The 16,544-nt window shown below is 47.2% G+C and overlaps 1 protein-coding gene across 1 annotated transcript in view; it reads right to left on the minus strand.

Annotated features, from left to right (window-relative positions):
- Positions 1–16,544, minus strand: part of LOC121282159 (gamma-aminobutyric acid receptor subunit beta-4-like) — a 57,442-nt gene that overhangs the window by 8,525 nt on the left and 32,373 nt on the right. The window contains exons 3-5 of the mRNA XM_041195687.1: positions 14,908–14,990; positions 4,208–4,345; positions 1,814–1,966 (exon numbers count right to left, since the gene is read on the minus strand). Coding sequence (XP_041051621.1) covers positions 1,814–1,966; positions 4,208–4,345; positions 14,908–14,990 — 374 coding nt within the window. The remainder of the gene's footprint in view (positions 1–1,813; positions 1,967–4,207; positions 4,346–14,907; positions 14,991–16,544) is intronic.

Consider the following 16,544-nt stretch of genomic DNA (forward strand, 5'->3'; position numbering starts at 1 on the left):
CAGTTAATTATTATTTTAATGGCCTTAATAGGTCTGTCAATTGTCAGCGGGAGCACATGCCTGTCAAATGGAATGTCGTGCGAGTATGTAAGGACGTCGGCACACTCGCCCTAGCTGATATATGTCATTTTACACTCGCGTGCGAATTTCTGCCCAGCTGGATATCATGTATTGTACACAGCTGGATCTCACTGTGTGGTACACAGCTGGATCTCACTGTGGTACACAGCTGGATCTCACTGTGGTACACAGCAGTATCTCACTGTGTGGTACACAGCTGGATAGCACTGTGCGGTACATAGCTGGATATCACTTTATAATACACAGCTGGATCTCACTGTGGCACACAGTTGGATCTCCCTGTGTGTTTCACAGCTGGATTTCACTGTGTGATACAGCAGCACCCTACAGTGAGATACACAGCCGGATCTCAATTGTGTGATACACAGCTGGATCTCACTGTGACACACAGCTGGGTGTCACTGTGTGGTGCACAATTGGATATCACTGTGTTGTACCCAGCAGGATATCACTGCGTGTACACAGCTGGATGTCACTGCATGGTAAACAGCTGGATATCACTGTGGTGTACACAGGTTGATATCTCTGTCTGGTACAGAACTGGAACCATTGGATTTCGCTGTTATTGCTGCCGTTAGTCACATCCAGGACTGATAGTCAGATAGTATTAGCTTTGATTCTGCTGATATTAACACCCCCATAACTGGCTGGAGTTTAATTTTCTGGATCTGTCACTGAGTACCAGCGCTACAGTGTCACTTTTTAAAAGCATCATTTGTGATATTTCCTCTTAATTCAAGAACTCTCAACAGGAACTCGATTACAATCTCTGTGATACGCAGCTGGATCTCATTGTGTGATAAACAGCTGGAACACACTGTGGTACATAGCTGGATCTCACTGTGTATTACACAGCTGAATTTCACTGGTGATGCAGCTGCACCCTACAGTGTGATACACAACCAGATCTCACTGTGTGATATACAGCTTGATCTCATTGTGGTAAACAGCTGGTTCTCACTGTGGTATACGGCTGGTGCTCAGTGTGTGATACACAGCTGAATCTCACTGTGTGATAAACATCTGGTTCTCAGTGTGGTACACAGCTAGATCTCAGTGTGGTACACAGCTGGATCTCACAGTGGTATACAGATGGATGTCACTGTGGTACACAGCTGAATCTCACTGTAGTGCACAGCTGAATCTCATTCTGATACACAGCTGGATCTCACTGTGTGGTACACAGCTGAATCTCTCTGTGGTACACAGTTGGATCTCACTGTGGTACACAGATGGATATCACTGTGGTACACAGATGGATGTCACTGTGTGTTACACAGCTGGATTTCACTGCATGGTAAACAGCCAGAGAGAACTATTTGGTACAGAACTGTATGGCGCTGCGAGTTTCAGATCCAATCCCCAGTCTGTGGTCCTGGCCCACACAACAGTTGGGGCACTGCAATTGACCCTAGTTCTTTGGGCTAGGAATGGGAAATGGAACTAAAGAGATAGCATTTTCACAGCATCGATCATCCCAAGGTGCTTTGAAGCTTGTAGTTATTGATCTGATGCTGCAAACAAAATTGGACCGCCGCTGATGATCTTGATCCAAGTTCTCAATTATGTACCGGTGTGGATGTTGGGTAAATGGCCTCCTTGACTGTTGTAACCATTCTCTGCTTATGGAGCGTGGGTCTTATAGGGTGTTCCCAATCTGAGTCAATTGGCCTAGACATCATGGCTATGAAGGGATGTGAGGATTGTGAGTGTTTATTTGGTCATAACTCACCGAGGGCCACCCGTGCAGCTGAAGCATCATAATTAATCCAGAAGGAGACCCAGGACAGGATGGTGATGAGGATTGATGGCATGTAGGTCTGCAGAATGAAATATCCAATATTCCTCTTGATACGAAAACTGAGCGACAGGCGAGGATATGAACCTAACAGAAAAGAACATAAAGTAATGGGGGGGTGAGGGTAAGGGTAGACTCACTGCATAGGGAAGCCAATCAATGAGCAGTTTATCACATAAAATCACCAGTACAAATATAATAATGTCTAGGGCCAGGGCTGGTACAGCATGGAGTTAGATACAGAGTAAAGCTCCCTCTACATTGTCCCCATCAAACACTCTCAGGACAGGTACAGCACGGGGTTAGATACAGAGTAAAGCTCCCTCTACACTGTCCCCATCAAACACTCCCAGGACAGGTACAGCATGGGGTTAGGTACAGGGTAAAACTCCCTCTACGCCGACCCTATCAAAATAAAAATATTGCAATATACTGCGCATATCACCGCGGGTTTATCTGAGTTGTATGTGTGGCTAAAGTGTGGGGAAGCGAAGAAGGAGGTAGGGTGTGGGGGCTTTTGAGTTTGTTTGGGAGGAGATGGGGACTCTGTTTATGGGAGGAGCGAGTGTGCAGAGGAGTAGCTTTGGGTCTGATAATAATGACATTGGTCCTGATCTTTCACTGGAAGATGTTGATGTTGACATGAGACCCAAGAGATAATTTGACCCTCTGTTCGGGCTTGTATTTGATCTGAAATGGGTTCATGCATTGTGTGCCTGGTCTTCATTTCCAACTCAACCCTCACAGACCCAGCTAAAGGAACCAGTCACACTTTATAAAACGGTGTTGTCATATCAGGATCCAGTGTAAGTCAGTGAGCACAAGGGTGACATTCATATTGGGGACCAAAAACAATGGTTTTGGACTTTGTGATGTTGAGCTGCAGCTGGTTGTAACTCATCTCTGTCTTGATTGTTGAGAAACTGTAGAGATGTTGAGAGGAGAGTTAGAAATACACATGGAGCTAAGCCCATGTTTGTGGATGGTGTTTGTGAAACGCAGTATGCAGGTATTGAGACAAAGCTGGTTTGAGGCTGGTAAAGGTGGAACAGACAGTAGATTTTTACAGGGACATACGTGGATGATGGTGGGTATGGTTAGGGCCATCTCATTGAGAAAGCTCTTCGAAACAAAACACTGGGACAGGAGAACATGGCCAAACTTTGGAAGGTGATGGCGTAGTGGTATTGTCACTGGACTAGTAATCAAGAGACCCTGGGTGGACCGTGATTTGAAATGGTAGAATTTCAATTCAATAAAAATCTGGAATTAAAAGTCTGATGAGGATCATGAAACCATTGGCAATTGTTGTAAAAACCCATCTGGTTCACTAGTGTCCTTTAGGGAAGGAAATGTGTCTGTCCTACATGTGACTCCAGACCCATAGCAAGGTGGTTGACTCTTACATGCCCTCTGAACAAGGGCATTTAGGGATGGGCAATAAATGCTGGCCTAGCCTGCGATGCCCACATCTCATGAATGAATTTTAAAAAACGCTATGGGCAGGTCAAGCAGAGGGATGATGTGTGATAGTCAGTGTCACAAAGGATGTATTCATGACTTGTTATGGGATGCTTCAGTACAATGAGAAGTCAGGAGAAGCTGAAGATTTGAAGGAAGAGTCTCAAGAAGAATGGAGATGGAACTCGGACTCTACAACAATTCTGAGACCCTTCAAGAGGGAACAAAGGCTAAAGATGTGATGGTGGAGGTGGTCGGATGTGTCAAGGATGAGAATTTTGAGTGGAAATTGATGACAGTAGTTTTAAAAAGGTGAGGGCTGGGGCCTGAAGAAAGGGAGCCATTGCTGAGATCAGGCAGACAGAAATGATAACAGGAGGCTTGAAGTCGCTGGTGTGTGAGGAAAGAGTTGGACATCATTAGAAGCCAGCTTCGTGCTTATGGATGTGCAGCATCATGTAAATACTGATCACAGGGGAGAACCTGGAGAAATCACTTCAAGAGAATTTGCAACTGCACTGGGACAGATCTAAGTGTAAGTGGAACAAATGGCACCTTGGAGAAGAAGGGACATTGGGGCTGTCAAGGTAAGGATATGTTGAGGATGGATTGGGCTGATATGCTGAGGTAAGCAGGATGTCATTGGTGAGCGTGGTGCAATTGAAACTGGACTGCAGGAATCAAGAGGGAATGGTGAGAGACAAAGTCATGATGTTGGGTGACAACAGTAATTGTGAAAGGTGTGGGGACAGTGTCTGAGGTTAGAATTGTGAGACTTAGGAACTTTGGATGTATTAATGCAGATGTAGTTGGTGCCCATCTGTGAACAATACAGAACACAGTCCAAAAACTTGCAAAGAATCTCACCTGTTGCAAAAGCTACTTCCTTTGACACCAAACTCAGTTCAACGATAGTGAACTGAGGCAGTTCAAGATTGTCTACTCCAGTCACTGCTCCATCACCTCCTTCCCAGTGAAACACGATGTCATCCGTTGTGTAGCCATCTGCAAAGATGGTGGAAAAAGAGTCAAAGGAATTTGTTGATTGATGCTAATATTCAGTCCAGTGCATGGATATTAAACTGAGAACGACAGGCTGAGGCACTTTTTTATTACAACTATCATGAACTCTGTTGTCCTAATCACCCCATCTGTCACAAACTAGGTTCACAATGGCATGGATGAGGTGTTAAAAAGAATGAGCAAGCTGATTTGAAAGCTTGAGTTAGATTTCTAAAGGAACTCGGAATCTATGAGTCTCTATTCATAAGGCCAGGCCAGATGGCTATCTCGATCACTGCGGTCACTCAAAGAGTTTCACAAGGCTCAAATTGGTCCACAGAAAACTAAACCAAACTGAAGAGACACAAAGAGACTGACTAGTGAAATAATGCTACAGTATCATCAAATCCCTGTGTGGGTCAGCATGTGGGTCAGCATGTGGGTCAGTATGTAGGTCTGTATACAGGTCTATACATAGGTTTGTGTGTGGGTCTGTGTTTGGCACTCTTTGTGGCTATTTCTGTTAGTGTGTATGTGGATGTGTATGTGTATGTATGTGGTTCTTTATGAAGGTCTATGTGTGGGTCTGAATGTGGGCCTGTGTGAGGGTCTTTGTGTGGGCGTGTGTGTGGGTCTACATGTGGGCTGTGTGTGGGTATGAATGTAGGTCTGTGTGTGGGTCTGCATGTGGGTCTGTGTGTTGATCTGTGTGTGGGCCTGTGTGTGAGTCTTTGTATGGCTATGCTATACATGTAGGTCAGTGTGCAGGCCATGTGTGGGTCTGTGTTTGGGTCTGTATGTAGGTCTGTGTGTGGTTCTGTGTGTGGGTGTGTTGTAGGACTGTATGTGGGTCTATTTGTGGGCCTGTATGCAGGTCTATGTGTGGGTCTGTATGTAGATTTGTCTGTGGGTCTGTAATTAGGTCTGTTGTGGGTCTGTGTGTGGTTCTGTGTGGGGGTCTGTGTGTGGGTCTATATGCGGGTCTTTGTGTGGGTCTGTGTGTAGGTCTGTGTGTGGGTTTGTATGTAGGTCTGTATGTAGCATTCTTTGTGGGTATTTGAGTTGCTGTGTGCATGGATCTGTGTGTTGGACTGTGTGTGTGTATGTGTGTGGTTCTTTATGTATGTCTGTGTATGGGTCCGTTTGCAGGCCTGTGTGTGGGTGTGTTGGGGGGTCTGTGTTTGGGTCTGTGAGTGGGTCTGCATGTAGTTCTGTATGTGTGTCTGTGTGTAAGTCTGTATATGGGTCTGTGTGTGGGTCTGGTGGAGGCCTGTGTGTAGGTCTGTGTGTGTGTCTGTGTGTGGGACTGCATGTGGTTCTGTGTGTCAGTCTGTAAATAAGTCTGTGTATAGGTCTTTGTGTAGGTCTCTGTGTGGATCTGATTGTAGGTCTGTGTGTGGGTCAGTATGTAGGTCTGTGTGTGGGCCTATGTGTAGGCCTGTTTGTGGGTCTGTGTGTGGGTCTGTGTGTGGGTCTGGGTGCTGTTCTGTGTGTGAGTCTGTATGTAGTTGTGTGTGTGGGTTTCTGTGTGGTTCTGCATGGGGGTCTGTGTGTGGGTCTATATATGGGTCTGTGTGTTGGCCTTTGTGTGGGACTGTTTGTAGGTCTATATGTACTTCTGTGTGTGGGTCTGTATATAGGTCTGTGTGGAGGTCTGTATGTGGGTCTGTGTGTAGGTTACTGTGTGAATCAGTGTATGGGTTTGTTTGTATGTCTGTGTCTGGGTCTTTTTGTGGGTCTGTATGTAGGTCCGTGTTTGGGTCTGTGCGTAGATTTGTATGTGGATCTGTATGTAGGTCTGTTTGTGGGTCTATACATGGGTCTGTGTGTAGGCCTTTGTGTGGGTCTGTTTGTAGGTCTGTATTTACTTCTGTGTGTGGGTCTGTATATAGGTCCATGTGGAGGTCTATATGTGGATCTGTGTGTAGGTTATTGTGTGAATCAGTGTATGGGTTTGTTTGTAGGTCTGTGTCTGGGTCTATTTGTGGGTCTGTATGTGGGTCCATGTTTGGGTCTGTATGTAGATTTGTATGTGGATCTGTATGTAGGTCTGCTGTGGGTCTGTATATAGGTCTGTGTGTGGCTCTTTATGTGGGTCTGTATGTGTGTCTATGTGTGGTTGTTTGTGTTGGTCTGGTGTGGGTCTGTGTGTGGGTCTTTGGGTTGGTATGTGCGTGGACCTATGTGTTGATTTGTGTATGTGTCTATGTGTGAGTCTACGTGTGGGTCTTTGTGTGTCTGTATGTAGGTTTGTTTGTGGGTCTGTATGTGGATCTGGTTGTGTGTGGGCCTATGGGCAGGATCTTTAGGTCAGTGAACGGGGGGGCGGGGCCCGTTCGCTGACTCCCGATGTCACCCTGCATCATTTCCATTTTCAGGTTGGCGGGGGAGCAGCTGAATCAGCTGTGCACCCACCGACCTGTCAATCGAGGCCATTTAAAAAGTCATTAACCTCATTAATGGACCAACCCATCCAACCTTAGGGATGGTGGTCATGCCGGGAGCCCTGGCGGGCTTTGGAAAAAGCATGAAAACTATCCACGGGCGGGATGAGGTTTCATGAGGGGTATTAAAAATGTAATAAATGTATGATTTAAAATGGTGGACATTTCCCAAGTCATGTGACAGCATCACATGAGGGGACATGTCAGGGATATTTTGCTTTTGTATCTTTACCATTTTTAAATTTGGCGCCGATCTCCCTGAGGCAGCACTTAGCCTCAGGGAGATGAGTGCGCTTTTTAGCGCACTTGCTGAGGGAATCCCCGCCCCCCCATCCCACCTGCACAGGGAGTGCATAGTGCTTCCTGGCGGATGTCACACTGGGCGGGCCTTAACTGGCCCACCCATGTAAAATGGCAACACGCCCTTGTTCAGGGTCACCAATTGGAGGCGTGCCTGCCCGAACCCACTCCTGCACTTCCCCCCCCGACAGGGGGAAAATTCTTCCCTACGTCTGGGTCTGTATGTAGGTCTGTGTGTCGGTTTGCATGTAGGTCTGTGTGTGGGTCTGTATGTAGGCCTGTGTGTGGGTCAGATTGTAAGTCTGTGTGTGGGTATATGTGTATGTTCATTTGTAGGTCAGTGTGTGTAGGTCATATGTAGGTTGGTGTTTGGGTCTCTGTGTTTTCAGTATGTAGGCCTGTATGTGGGTCGGTATGTAGGTCTGTGTTTGGGCCTGTTGTGGGTCTATGTGGGGGTCAGTATGTAGGTCTGTGTGTGGGTCTGTTTGAGGGACTGCATGTGGGTCTGTGTGTCAGTCTGTGAGTTGGTCTGCATGTGGGTCAATACTTGTGTCTGTGTATAGGTCTTTGCGTGGGTCTATGTGTGGGTCTGTATGTAGGTTAGTGTGTGGGCTTGTATGTAAGTCTGTGCTTGGGTCTGTGTGTGATTGTACATGTGGGTCTGTGTGTGGGTCTGTATGTTGGTGTATGTGTGGGTCAGTATGTAGGGCTGTTTGTGGGTCATTATGTGGGTCTGTATTTAGATCTCTGTGTGGACCTGTATGTATGTCTGTGTGTGGGTCTTTGAGTTGGATTGTGTGTGGATCTGTATATTGGTCTGTGTGTGTGTCTATGTGTGGGTATGTATGTAGGTCTGTGAGTGGGTCTCTGTGTGCTTGTATGTGGGTCTGTGTGTGGGTATGCGTGTGGGTGTCTGTATGGGCCTGTATATGGTTCTATATGTAGGTATGTGTGTGGGTCTCTATGTACGTCTGAGTGTGAGTCTGTGCATGGGACTGTGTGTTGGTCTGTGTGGGTGTATGTGGGTCTGTATGTAGGTCTATGTGTGGGTGTGTGGGTGGGTCTTTATGTGGGTCTGTGTGTGGATCTGTTTGTTCACCTGTGTGTGTGGGTCTGTATGTAGGTCTGTAAGTGGTCTTGTGTGTGAGTCTGTATGTAGGTCTGTGTGTAGGTGGGTCTTTGTGTGGGTTTGTGCATGGATCTGTTTGTTGGGCTGTGTGTGTGTCTGCAGGGTGGGTCTGTATGTAGGTGTATGTGTGGGTCTGTCTGTGGTTCAGTTTATAGGTCTGTGTGTGGGTCTGCTTGTAGGTCTGTGTGTGGCTTTGTGTGTGGGTCTCTATGTAGGTCTGTAAGTAGGTCTGTGTTTGGGCCTGTATATAGGTCTGTGTGTGGGTCTGTATGTATGTCTGTTTGTGGGTCATGTGTGGATCTGTGTATGGTTCTATGTGTGGGTCTGCATGTAGGTCTCTGTGTGGGTTTTACTTGGGTCTGTGTGTTGGTCTGTGTGTGGATCTGTATGTAGGTCTGTGTGAGGGTCTTTATCTAGTTATGTGCATGGATCTGTGTTTGGGTCTATGTGGGTCTGTATGTAGGTCTGTGTGTGGGCCTTTGTGTGTGCCTGTATGTAGGTCTGTGTGTGGGTGGATCTTTGTGTGGGTATGTGCATGGATCTGTGTGTTGGCCTGTGTGTGTCTGTATGTAGGTCTGTGTGTGGGTGGATCTTTGTGTGGGTATGTGCATGGATCTGTGTGTTGGCCTGTGTGTAGGTCTGTGTGTGGAACTCTGTGTGTGGGTGTCTGTGTGGGTCTGTGTGTGTGTCTGTGTGTGGGTCTGTGTGTGAGTATGTATGTAGGTCTGTGAGTGGGTCTTTGTGTTGGTCTGTTAGTGGATCTGTGTGTTGGTCTGTGTGTGTGTCTCTGTGTGGGTCTTTATCTAAGTCTGTGTATGGGTCTGTATGTGCATGTGTGTGGGTGTGTGTGTGGGTCTTGGTGTGTCTGTTTGTGGGTCTGTTTGCAGTTCTGTGTGTGTGTCTGTGTGTGAGTCTGTATGTGGTCTGTATGTAAGTCTGTTTGTAGGTCTGTGTGCAGGTCTGTATGTTGGTCTGCGTATGGGTCTGTTTGTAGGTCTGTGTGTGGGTCTGTATGTTGGTCTGTGTGTGGGACTGTTTGTATGTCTGTGTGTGGGTCTCAGTGTGTCTGTGTGTGGGTCCGTATGTAGTTGTGTGTGTGTCTGTGTGTGAGTCTGTGTCTGGATCTGTGTGTGGGTCTGTATGTAGGCCTGTGTGTGTGCCTGTATGTAGGTCTGTGTGCGGGTCTGTATGTAGGCCTGTGTGTGGGTCTATATGTAGGTCTGTGTGTGGGTCTGTTTGTAGGTCTGTGTGTGGGTCTGTATGTAAGTCTGTATGTAGGTCTGTGTGTGGGTCTATACGTAGGCTTGTGTGTGGCTTTGTGTGTGGGCCTCTATGTAGGTCTGTGTGTGGGTCTGTGTTTGGGCCTGTATGTAGGTCTGTTTGTGGGTTTGTATGCATGCCTGTGTGTGGGCCTGTGTGTGGGCCTGTGTGTTGCCCCTGTGTGTTCATCTTTCTGTGGGTCTGTGTGTGGGCCTGTAGGTAGTTCTGTTGTGGGTCTTTGTGTGTATCTGTGACTAGGTCTCTGTGTGGGCCTGTATGGAGGTGTCTGTGTGAGTGTATGGGTAGGTCTTTGTGTGTTTCTGTATGTGGATCTGTTTGTTCGCCTGTGTGTGTGTCTGTGTGTGGGTCCGTATGTATGTCTGTGTGTGGTCCTGTGTGTGGGTCTGTATGTAGGCCTGTGTGTGGATTTTATGTAGGTCTCTGTGTGGGTCTGTGTGCAGGTCTCTGTATGGTTCTGTGTGTGGGTTTGTGTGCAGGTCTGTGTGGGTCTGCATGGGGTGTGTGTGTGGGTCTGTGTGTTGATCTGTGTGTGGGCCTGTATGTAGGTCTTTGTGCGGGTCTGCGTGTGGGTCTGTATGTTGTTTTGTGCATCGACCTGTGTGCTGGTGTGTGTGTGTGTTTGCATGTTGGTCTGTATGTAGGTTCTGTTTGTGGGTCTGTATGTGAGTCTGTGCGTCGGTCTGTATGTAGGTCTGTGTATGGGATTGTACAAGAGTCTGTGTGTAGGCCTTTGCATGGGTCTATTTTTAGGTCTGTGCATGGGTCTGTATATAGATAGGCATGTAGGTCTATATGTGGGTGTCTTTGTAGGTCTGTGTGTGGGTCCCTTTGTAGGTCTGTTGGTGAGTCTGTATGTAGGTCTATATATAGGTATGAATTTGGTCTGTGTGTGGGTCTGTGTGTTTGTCCTCCTGTGGGTCTGTATGTAGTTCTATGTGTGGGTCTGTGTATGGGTTTCCGTGTGTGTGGGTCTGTGTGTGATTTGGTACATGGGTCTGTGTGTAGGTCTTTGCGTGGGTCTGTGTATGGGTCTATTTTTAGGTCTGTGTGTTAGTCTGTGTGTGGATCTGTAGGTAGTTCTGTGAGTGTGTCTGCGTGTGGGTGTCTGTGTAGGCCTGTGTGTGTGCATCTGTGTGGGTCTGTATGTAGTTGTGTGTGTTGGTCTGCATGTGGGCCTGTGTGTGGGTCTTTGTAGGGTTCTGTGTATGGGTCTGTGTGCGTCTGTGTGTGGGTCTGTATGTAATTCTCTGTGTGGGTCTGTGTGTGAGTCTATGTGTGTGTCTGCATGTGGGTCTGTGTGTGCTTCTGTATTTGGTTCTGTGTGTGTGTCTGTATGTGGGTATGTGTGTGGGTATGTGTGCTGGCCTGTGTGCGTATCTGTGTGTTGGTCTGTGTGTAGGTTCTGTTTGTGGGTCTGTATGTGGGTCTGTGTGCCGGTCTGTATATAGATCTATGTATGGGATTGTACATGGGTCTGTGTGGGTCTTTGTGTGTGTCTGTGTGTGTGTCTGTATGTAGTTGTGTGTGTTCATCTGCATGTGGGCCTGTGTGTGGGTCTTTGTGTGGGTCTGTGTATGGGTCTGTGTGTGGCCCTGTATGTAATTCTGTGTGTGGGTCTGCATGTGGGTCTGTGTGCATGTCTGTGTGTGGATCTATGTGTAGGTCTATGTGTGGATCTGTGTTGGTCTGTATGTGGGTCTTTGTGGGGTCTGTGTGTGGATCTGCATGTAGGTCTGTGTGTTGGTCTATGTGTGGTTTTGAGTTTGGATCTATGTCTTAGTCTGTGTGTGGGTCTGTGTGTAGGTCTGACTACGTGTCTGTATGTAGGACTGTGTTTGTGTCTGTGTGTGTGTCTGTATGTAGGTCTCTGTTTGGGTCTGTATGTAGGTCTGTGTGTGGCTTTATATGTAGGTTTGTGCGTTCTGTGCATGGATCTTTGTGTTAGTCTGTGTGTGTGTGTGTGTGTGTGTGTGTTGGTCCATGTTTAGGTGTGTTTGTGGGTCTGTATGTGGGTCTGTATGTGGGTTTGTATGTATTTCTGTGTGGGGTTGTGTACATGGCTCTGTGTGTAGGTCTTTGCATGGGTCTGTGTGTGGGTCTGTTTGTAGGTCTGTGTGTGGTTCTATGTGTAAGTCTGTCCATAGGTCTCTGTGTGGGTTTTATGTAGGTTTCTGTGTGGGTCTGTGTGAAGGTCTCTGTGTGGTTTTGTGTGTGTGTAGGTCTGTATGTGCATCTGTTTGTAGGTCTGTGTGTGGGTCTGTGTGTCTATGTGTTGGTCTGTTTGTGGGTCTGTATGTAGGTCTGTGTGTAGGTCTGTGTGTGGGTCTGTATATAGGTCTGGTGAGGGGCTTTATCTAGTTCTGTGTTTGGGTCTGGGTGAGTGTGTGCGTAGGTCTGTATGTAGCTCTATGTGTGGGTCAGCCTGTGGGCCTGTGTGTGACTTGGTGTAGGTCTGTGTGTGGATCTGTTTGTAAGTCTGTGTGTGTGTCTGTATGTAGGTCTGTGTGTGTGCCTTTGTGTGTGTCTGTATGTAGGTATCTTTGTGGGTCTGTGTGTGTGTGTCTGCATGTAGGTCTGTGTGTGGAACTCTTTGTGTGAGTCTCTGTGTATCTGTGTGTGGATGTGTGTGTGTGAGTCTGTTTGTGTGCCTATTTGTAGGTCTGTTTGAGGGTCTGTGTGAGGGTCTGAGCATGTGTCTGTGTGTGGGTCTGTGTGTGAGTATGTATGTAGGTCTGTGAGTGGGTCTTTGTGTTGGGCTGTTTGTGAATCTGTGTGTTGGTCTGTGTGTGTGTGTCTGTGTGGGTATTTATCTAGATCTGTGTATGGGTCTGTATGTGTGGGTCTGTGTGTGGGTCTCAGTGTGTCTGTGTGTGGGTCTGTACGTAGTTGTGTGTGTGTGTCTGTGTGAGTCTGTGTGTGAACTTTGTGTGGGTATGTGTGTGGGTCTTTGTGTGGATCTGTATGTTGGCCTGTGTGTGGGTCTGTTTGTAGGTCTGTGTGTGGGTTTGTATGTTGGTCTGTGTGTGGGTCTGTTTGTAGGTCAGTGCGTAGGTGTGTTTGGCCTGTATGTACATCTGTGTGTAGGTCTGTTTGTGGATTTGTATGCAGGCCTGTGTGTGGTTCTGTGTGTTGGCCTGTGTGTCCATCTGTCTGTAGGTCTTGTGTGGGTCTGTGTGTGGGTCTCGGTGTGTCCGTGTGTGGGTCTGTATGTAGTTGTGTGTGTGAGTCTCTGTGTGAAATTTATGTGGGTATGTGTGTGGGTCTTTGTGTGGATCTGTATGTTGGCCTGTGTGTGGGTCTGTTTGTAGGTCTATGTGTGGGCCTGTGTGTAGGCCTGTGTGTGGGCCTCTATGTAGGTCTGTGTGTAGGTGTGTTTGGCCTGTATGTACATCTGTGTGTAGGTCTGTTTGTGGATTTGTATGCAGGCCTGTGTGTGGTTCTGTGTGTTGGCCTGAGTGTCCATCTGTCTGTGGGTCTGTGTGTGGGTCTGTAGGTAGTTCTGTTGTGGGTCTTTGTGGGTCTTTGTGTGTGTCTGTGTGTAGGTCTCCACTTAGGTCTGTATGAAGGTCTGTGTGTGGGTGTGTGGGTAGTTCTTTGTTTGAGTCTGTGCGTGGATCTGTTTGTTTGCCTGTGTGTGGTCCTGTGTGTGGGTTTGTATGTAGGTCCCTGTGTGGGTGGGTCTTTGTGTGGGTCCATGCTTGGATCTGTTTGTTGGTCTGTATGTGTGTCCATCAGTGGGTCTGTATGTAGGTCTGTGGGTGGGACTGTGGGTCTCTCTCTGGGTCTCTGTGTGGGTCCGTGTGAGGGTGCATGCATGGATCTGTTCATTGATTTGTGTGTGTGTCTGTCAGTGGGTCTTTATGTAGGTCGGTTTGTGGGTCTGTATGTAGGTCTGTGTGTAGGTCTGTGTATAGGTCTCTTTGTAGGTCTATGTGTGGGTTAATTTGTAGGTCTGTGTGTGAGTCTGTTTGTAAGTCTATATGTAGGCCTGTGTTTGTGTCTGTGTGTGGGTCAGTGTGTGGGTCTGTATGTAGTTCTGTGTGGGTCTGTTTGTGGGTCCATGTGTGGGCCTGTGTGTGGGTCTGTGTGTGGATCAGTACATGGGTCTGTGTGTAGTTCTTTGTGCGAGTCTGTGTGTGGGTCTGTTTGTAGATCTGTGTGTGGGTCTGTATATAGGCCTGTACGTAGGTTTCTGGTTGGGTCTGTATGTAGGTCTGTGTGTGTGTTTGTTTGTAGGTCTGTGTGTGCATCTGCATGTGAGTCTGTGTGTGGATCTGTATGCAGGTCTGTGTGTGGGCCTGTGTACTGGAATGTGTGTGGGTCTGACTGTCTGTATGAAAGACTGTGTTTGTGCCTGTATGTAGCTCTCTGTTTGGGTCTGTAAGTCGGTCTGCGTGTGGGTCTGTATGCAAGTATGTGAGTGGGTCTGTGTGTGTGTCTGTATGTGGGTCGGTGTGTGGGTCTGTATGCAGTTCTGTGTGTGGGTCTGTGTATGGGTCCGTATGTGGGCCCGTGTGTGGGGTCTATGTATGGTTCAGTGCATAGGTCTTTGTGTAGTTCTTTGTGTAGGTCTGTTTGTAGGTCTGTGTGTGGGTCTGTATATAGGGCTGTATGTAGGTTTCTGTTTGGGTCTGTATTTAGTTCTGTGTGTGTGTCTGTTTGTAGGTCTATGTGTGCATCTGCATTTGAGTCTGTGTATGGGTCTGTATACAGGTCTGTGTGTGGGCCTGTGTACTGGTCTGTGTGGGGGCCTGACTATCTGTACGAAAGACTGTGTTTGTGCCTGTTTGTGTGCCTGTATGTAGCTCTCTGGTTGGGTCTGTAAGTCGGTCTGCGTGTGGGTCTGTATGCAAGTATATGAGTGGATCTGTGTCTGGGTCTGTGTGTGTGTCTGTATGTGGTTCTGTGTGTAGCTCTGTTTGTGGTCTGCATGTCATCTGTGTGTGGGTCTGTCTGTGGGTCTATGTGTTGCTCTGTAGTTCTGTGTGCGGGTATGTTTGTGGGCCTGTATGTAGGCCTGTGTGTGGGCCTGTGTGTGGGTCTGTCTGTCAGTCTGGTGGGTGGATCTGAATCTAGGTCCATGTGTGGGTCTGGTGTGTGGGTCTGTATCCAGGCCTGTGTGTGGTTCTGTATGTGGATCAGGTGTGGGTCTGCATTTAGGTCTGCATGTGCACCTATGTGTTGTTCTCTGTGTGTGTATGTGTGTGTAATTATCCTGCTGTTACTGTACTTCTTTCCACTGGGTGTCTGAGCACTGGCTAAAGATGCCTGATGACCGAGTGAGTACCTTCGAGAAGGAGGTAAGTGAGAGGAGAGAAGGGATTGGCTTCTTCTGTCTCAGAGTGTTACACTCTGAATCTCTCAGCTTTATGGCTCCTGAATGAGGTGGTGATTCTCTGAATCATACTTACAGCTCTCTATTTCCAACGTACAGTTCTGCTCATCCAGGGGGTATCTCCGTAGATCCATCATACAAGCTGCTGTGGTGGTGATCCTGAAAACAAAAAGTCATGAAGCACAGTTGCTGTGGGTGCTCCTCAGAAGGACCGAGCTCTATTCAGTTCACTCTACCCGATTCATTCATGCTGATCATTGGGAATACCATCACTCTGTCCTCCAGAAACCAACAAAACCTCTCCCTGTGTCAACACCTCAAGTCTCCGCCAAACAACAACTCTTACATCAATAGACAATCCTGGACAAGATTCAATGACGACACTAAGTAAAGGTCTTGCCAGTGTTGTAATGTTCGGGGATGGATAAATAACTGTGGACATAACTGTGAACTTTCTCACTCTTTTTCAATTTTATCTGCCCACTTGAGAGGGGGAAGCTGATTCTGGGTTTAATGTCTCATCTGAAATACAGATAGGCTGTCAAATCGATTTTGATTTTCTAGGTGAAGTGGGGCCATGTGAATGAGGGTCTGACAAGGCGGCTGATCACTGTCCAAGACAAGTGAAGTAAACCAACCTTGGGGAAAGGGTTTATATTTGTGTTCTCAAGCTGTAACAGTGAAAAACATTCCATTAGGCTAAACAAGCAAGGACAGGCCAACCCCACCTGTCCACCTCACCAGATCCCTCAGCACCACTTTATTAGATCATTCCACACCACCTCACCGAATCCCTCAACACCACTTCATCAGATCACTCAACCCCGCCTCACCAGATCCCTCAACCCCATCTCATCAGGTCCCTCAACACCACTTCATCAGACCACTCCACCCCACCTCACTAGATCCCTCAACACCACTTAATCAGATCACTCAATCCCAAATCACCAGATCCCTCAGCCCCAACTCACTAGATCCTTCAGCCCCCAAATCACCAGATCATGCACCATCACTTTCTCAATGGCAATTAGGGATGGGCAACAAATACTGGCCTTGCCAGTGATGCCCACATCCCATGACTGGCTATGTTGAGGGTAGATGAACCACCTGGTCTGGGTGGCTTGTATCCCAGGTTGCTAAAGGAAGTTGGGGTGGAGATAGTGAAGGGTTTGCCTTCATCTTCCAATCTTCCCTAGATACGGGGGAGGTGTCGGATGATTGGACAGTGGCAAAAGTGACCCCCTTATTCAAGAAATGATGTAAGGACAGTCCTAGTGTCTACAGGACGGTCAGTAAGGTTTTAGAAACAATAATCATGGAAAAACCACCAGGTACTTGGAGAGGTTTCAGTTAATTAAGGACAGTCAGCATGGAATTGTAAAAGGTAGATTGTGCTTCACTATCTAACTGAGTTGTTTAATAAAGTAAAAAAAAAAGGTTGATGAAGGGAATGTGGTCGATGCTGTCCATATAGAATTTATGAAAGCCTTTGACAAAGTGACACATAAAAGGCTGGTTAACAAAATTGAGGCCCATGGAATAGAAGGGTCAGTGTCAGCTTGGATAAAAAAAAATTGTTTTAAGGACAGAAAGTAGTGAGTTGTGGTAAATCGCTATTTTTCAGACTGGAGGATCAGAGGCACCGGGTGCTCCTCAAGGGTCAGTGCTTATTTTGCTACTTATTTTGCTATTTATAAATGAATTGGACCTAGG

The sequence above is a fragment of the Carcharodon carcharias genome, chromosome 9 (genome assembly GCF_017639515.1).
Source record: "Carcharodon carcharias isolate sCarCar2 chromosome 9, sCarCar2.pri, whole genome shotgun sequence".
In the NCBI taxonomy this organism is placed as follows: Eukaryota; Metazoa; Chordata; class Chondrichthyes; order Lamniformes; family Lamnidae; genus Carcharodon; species Carcharodon carcharias.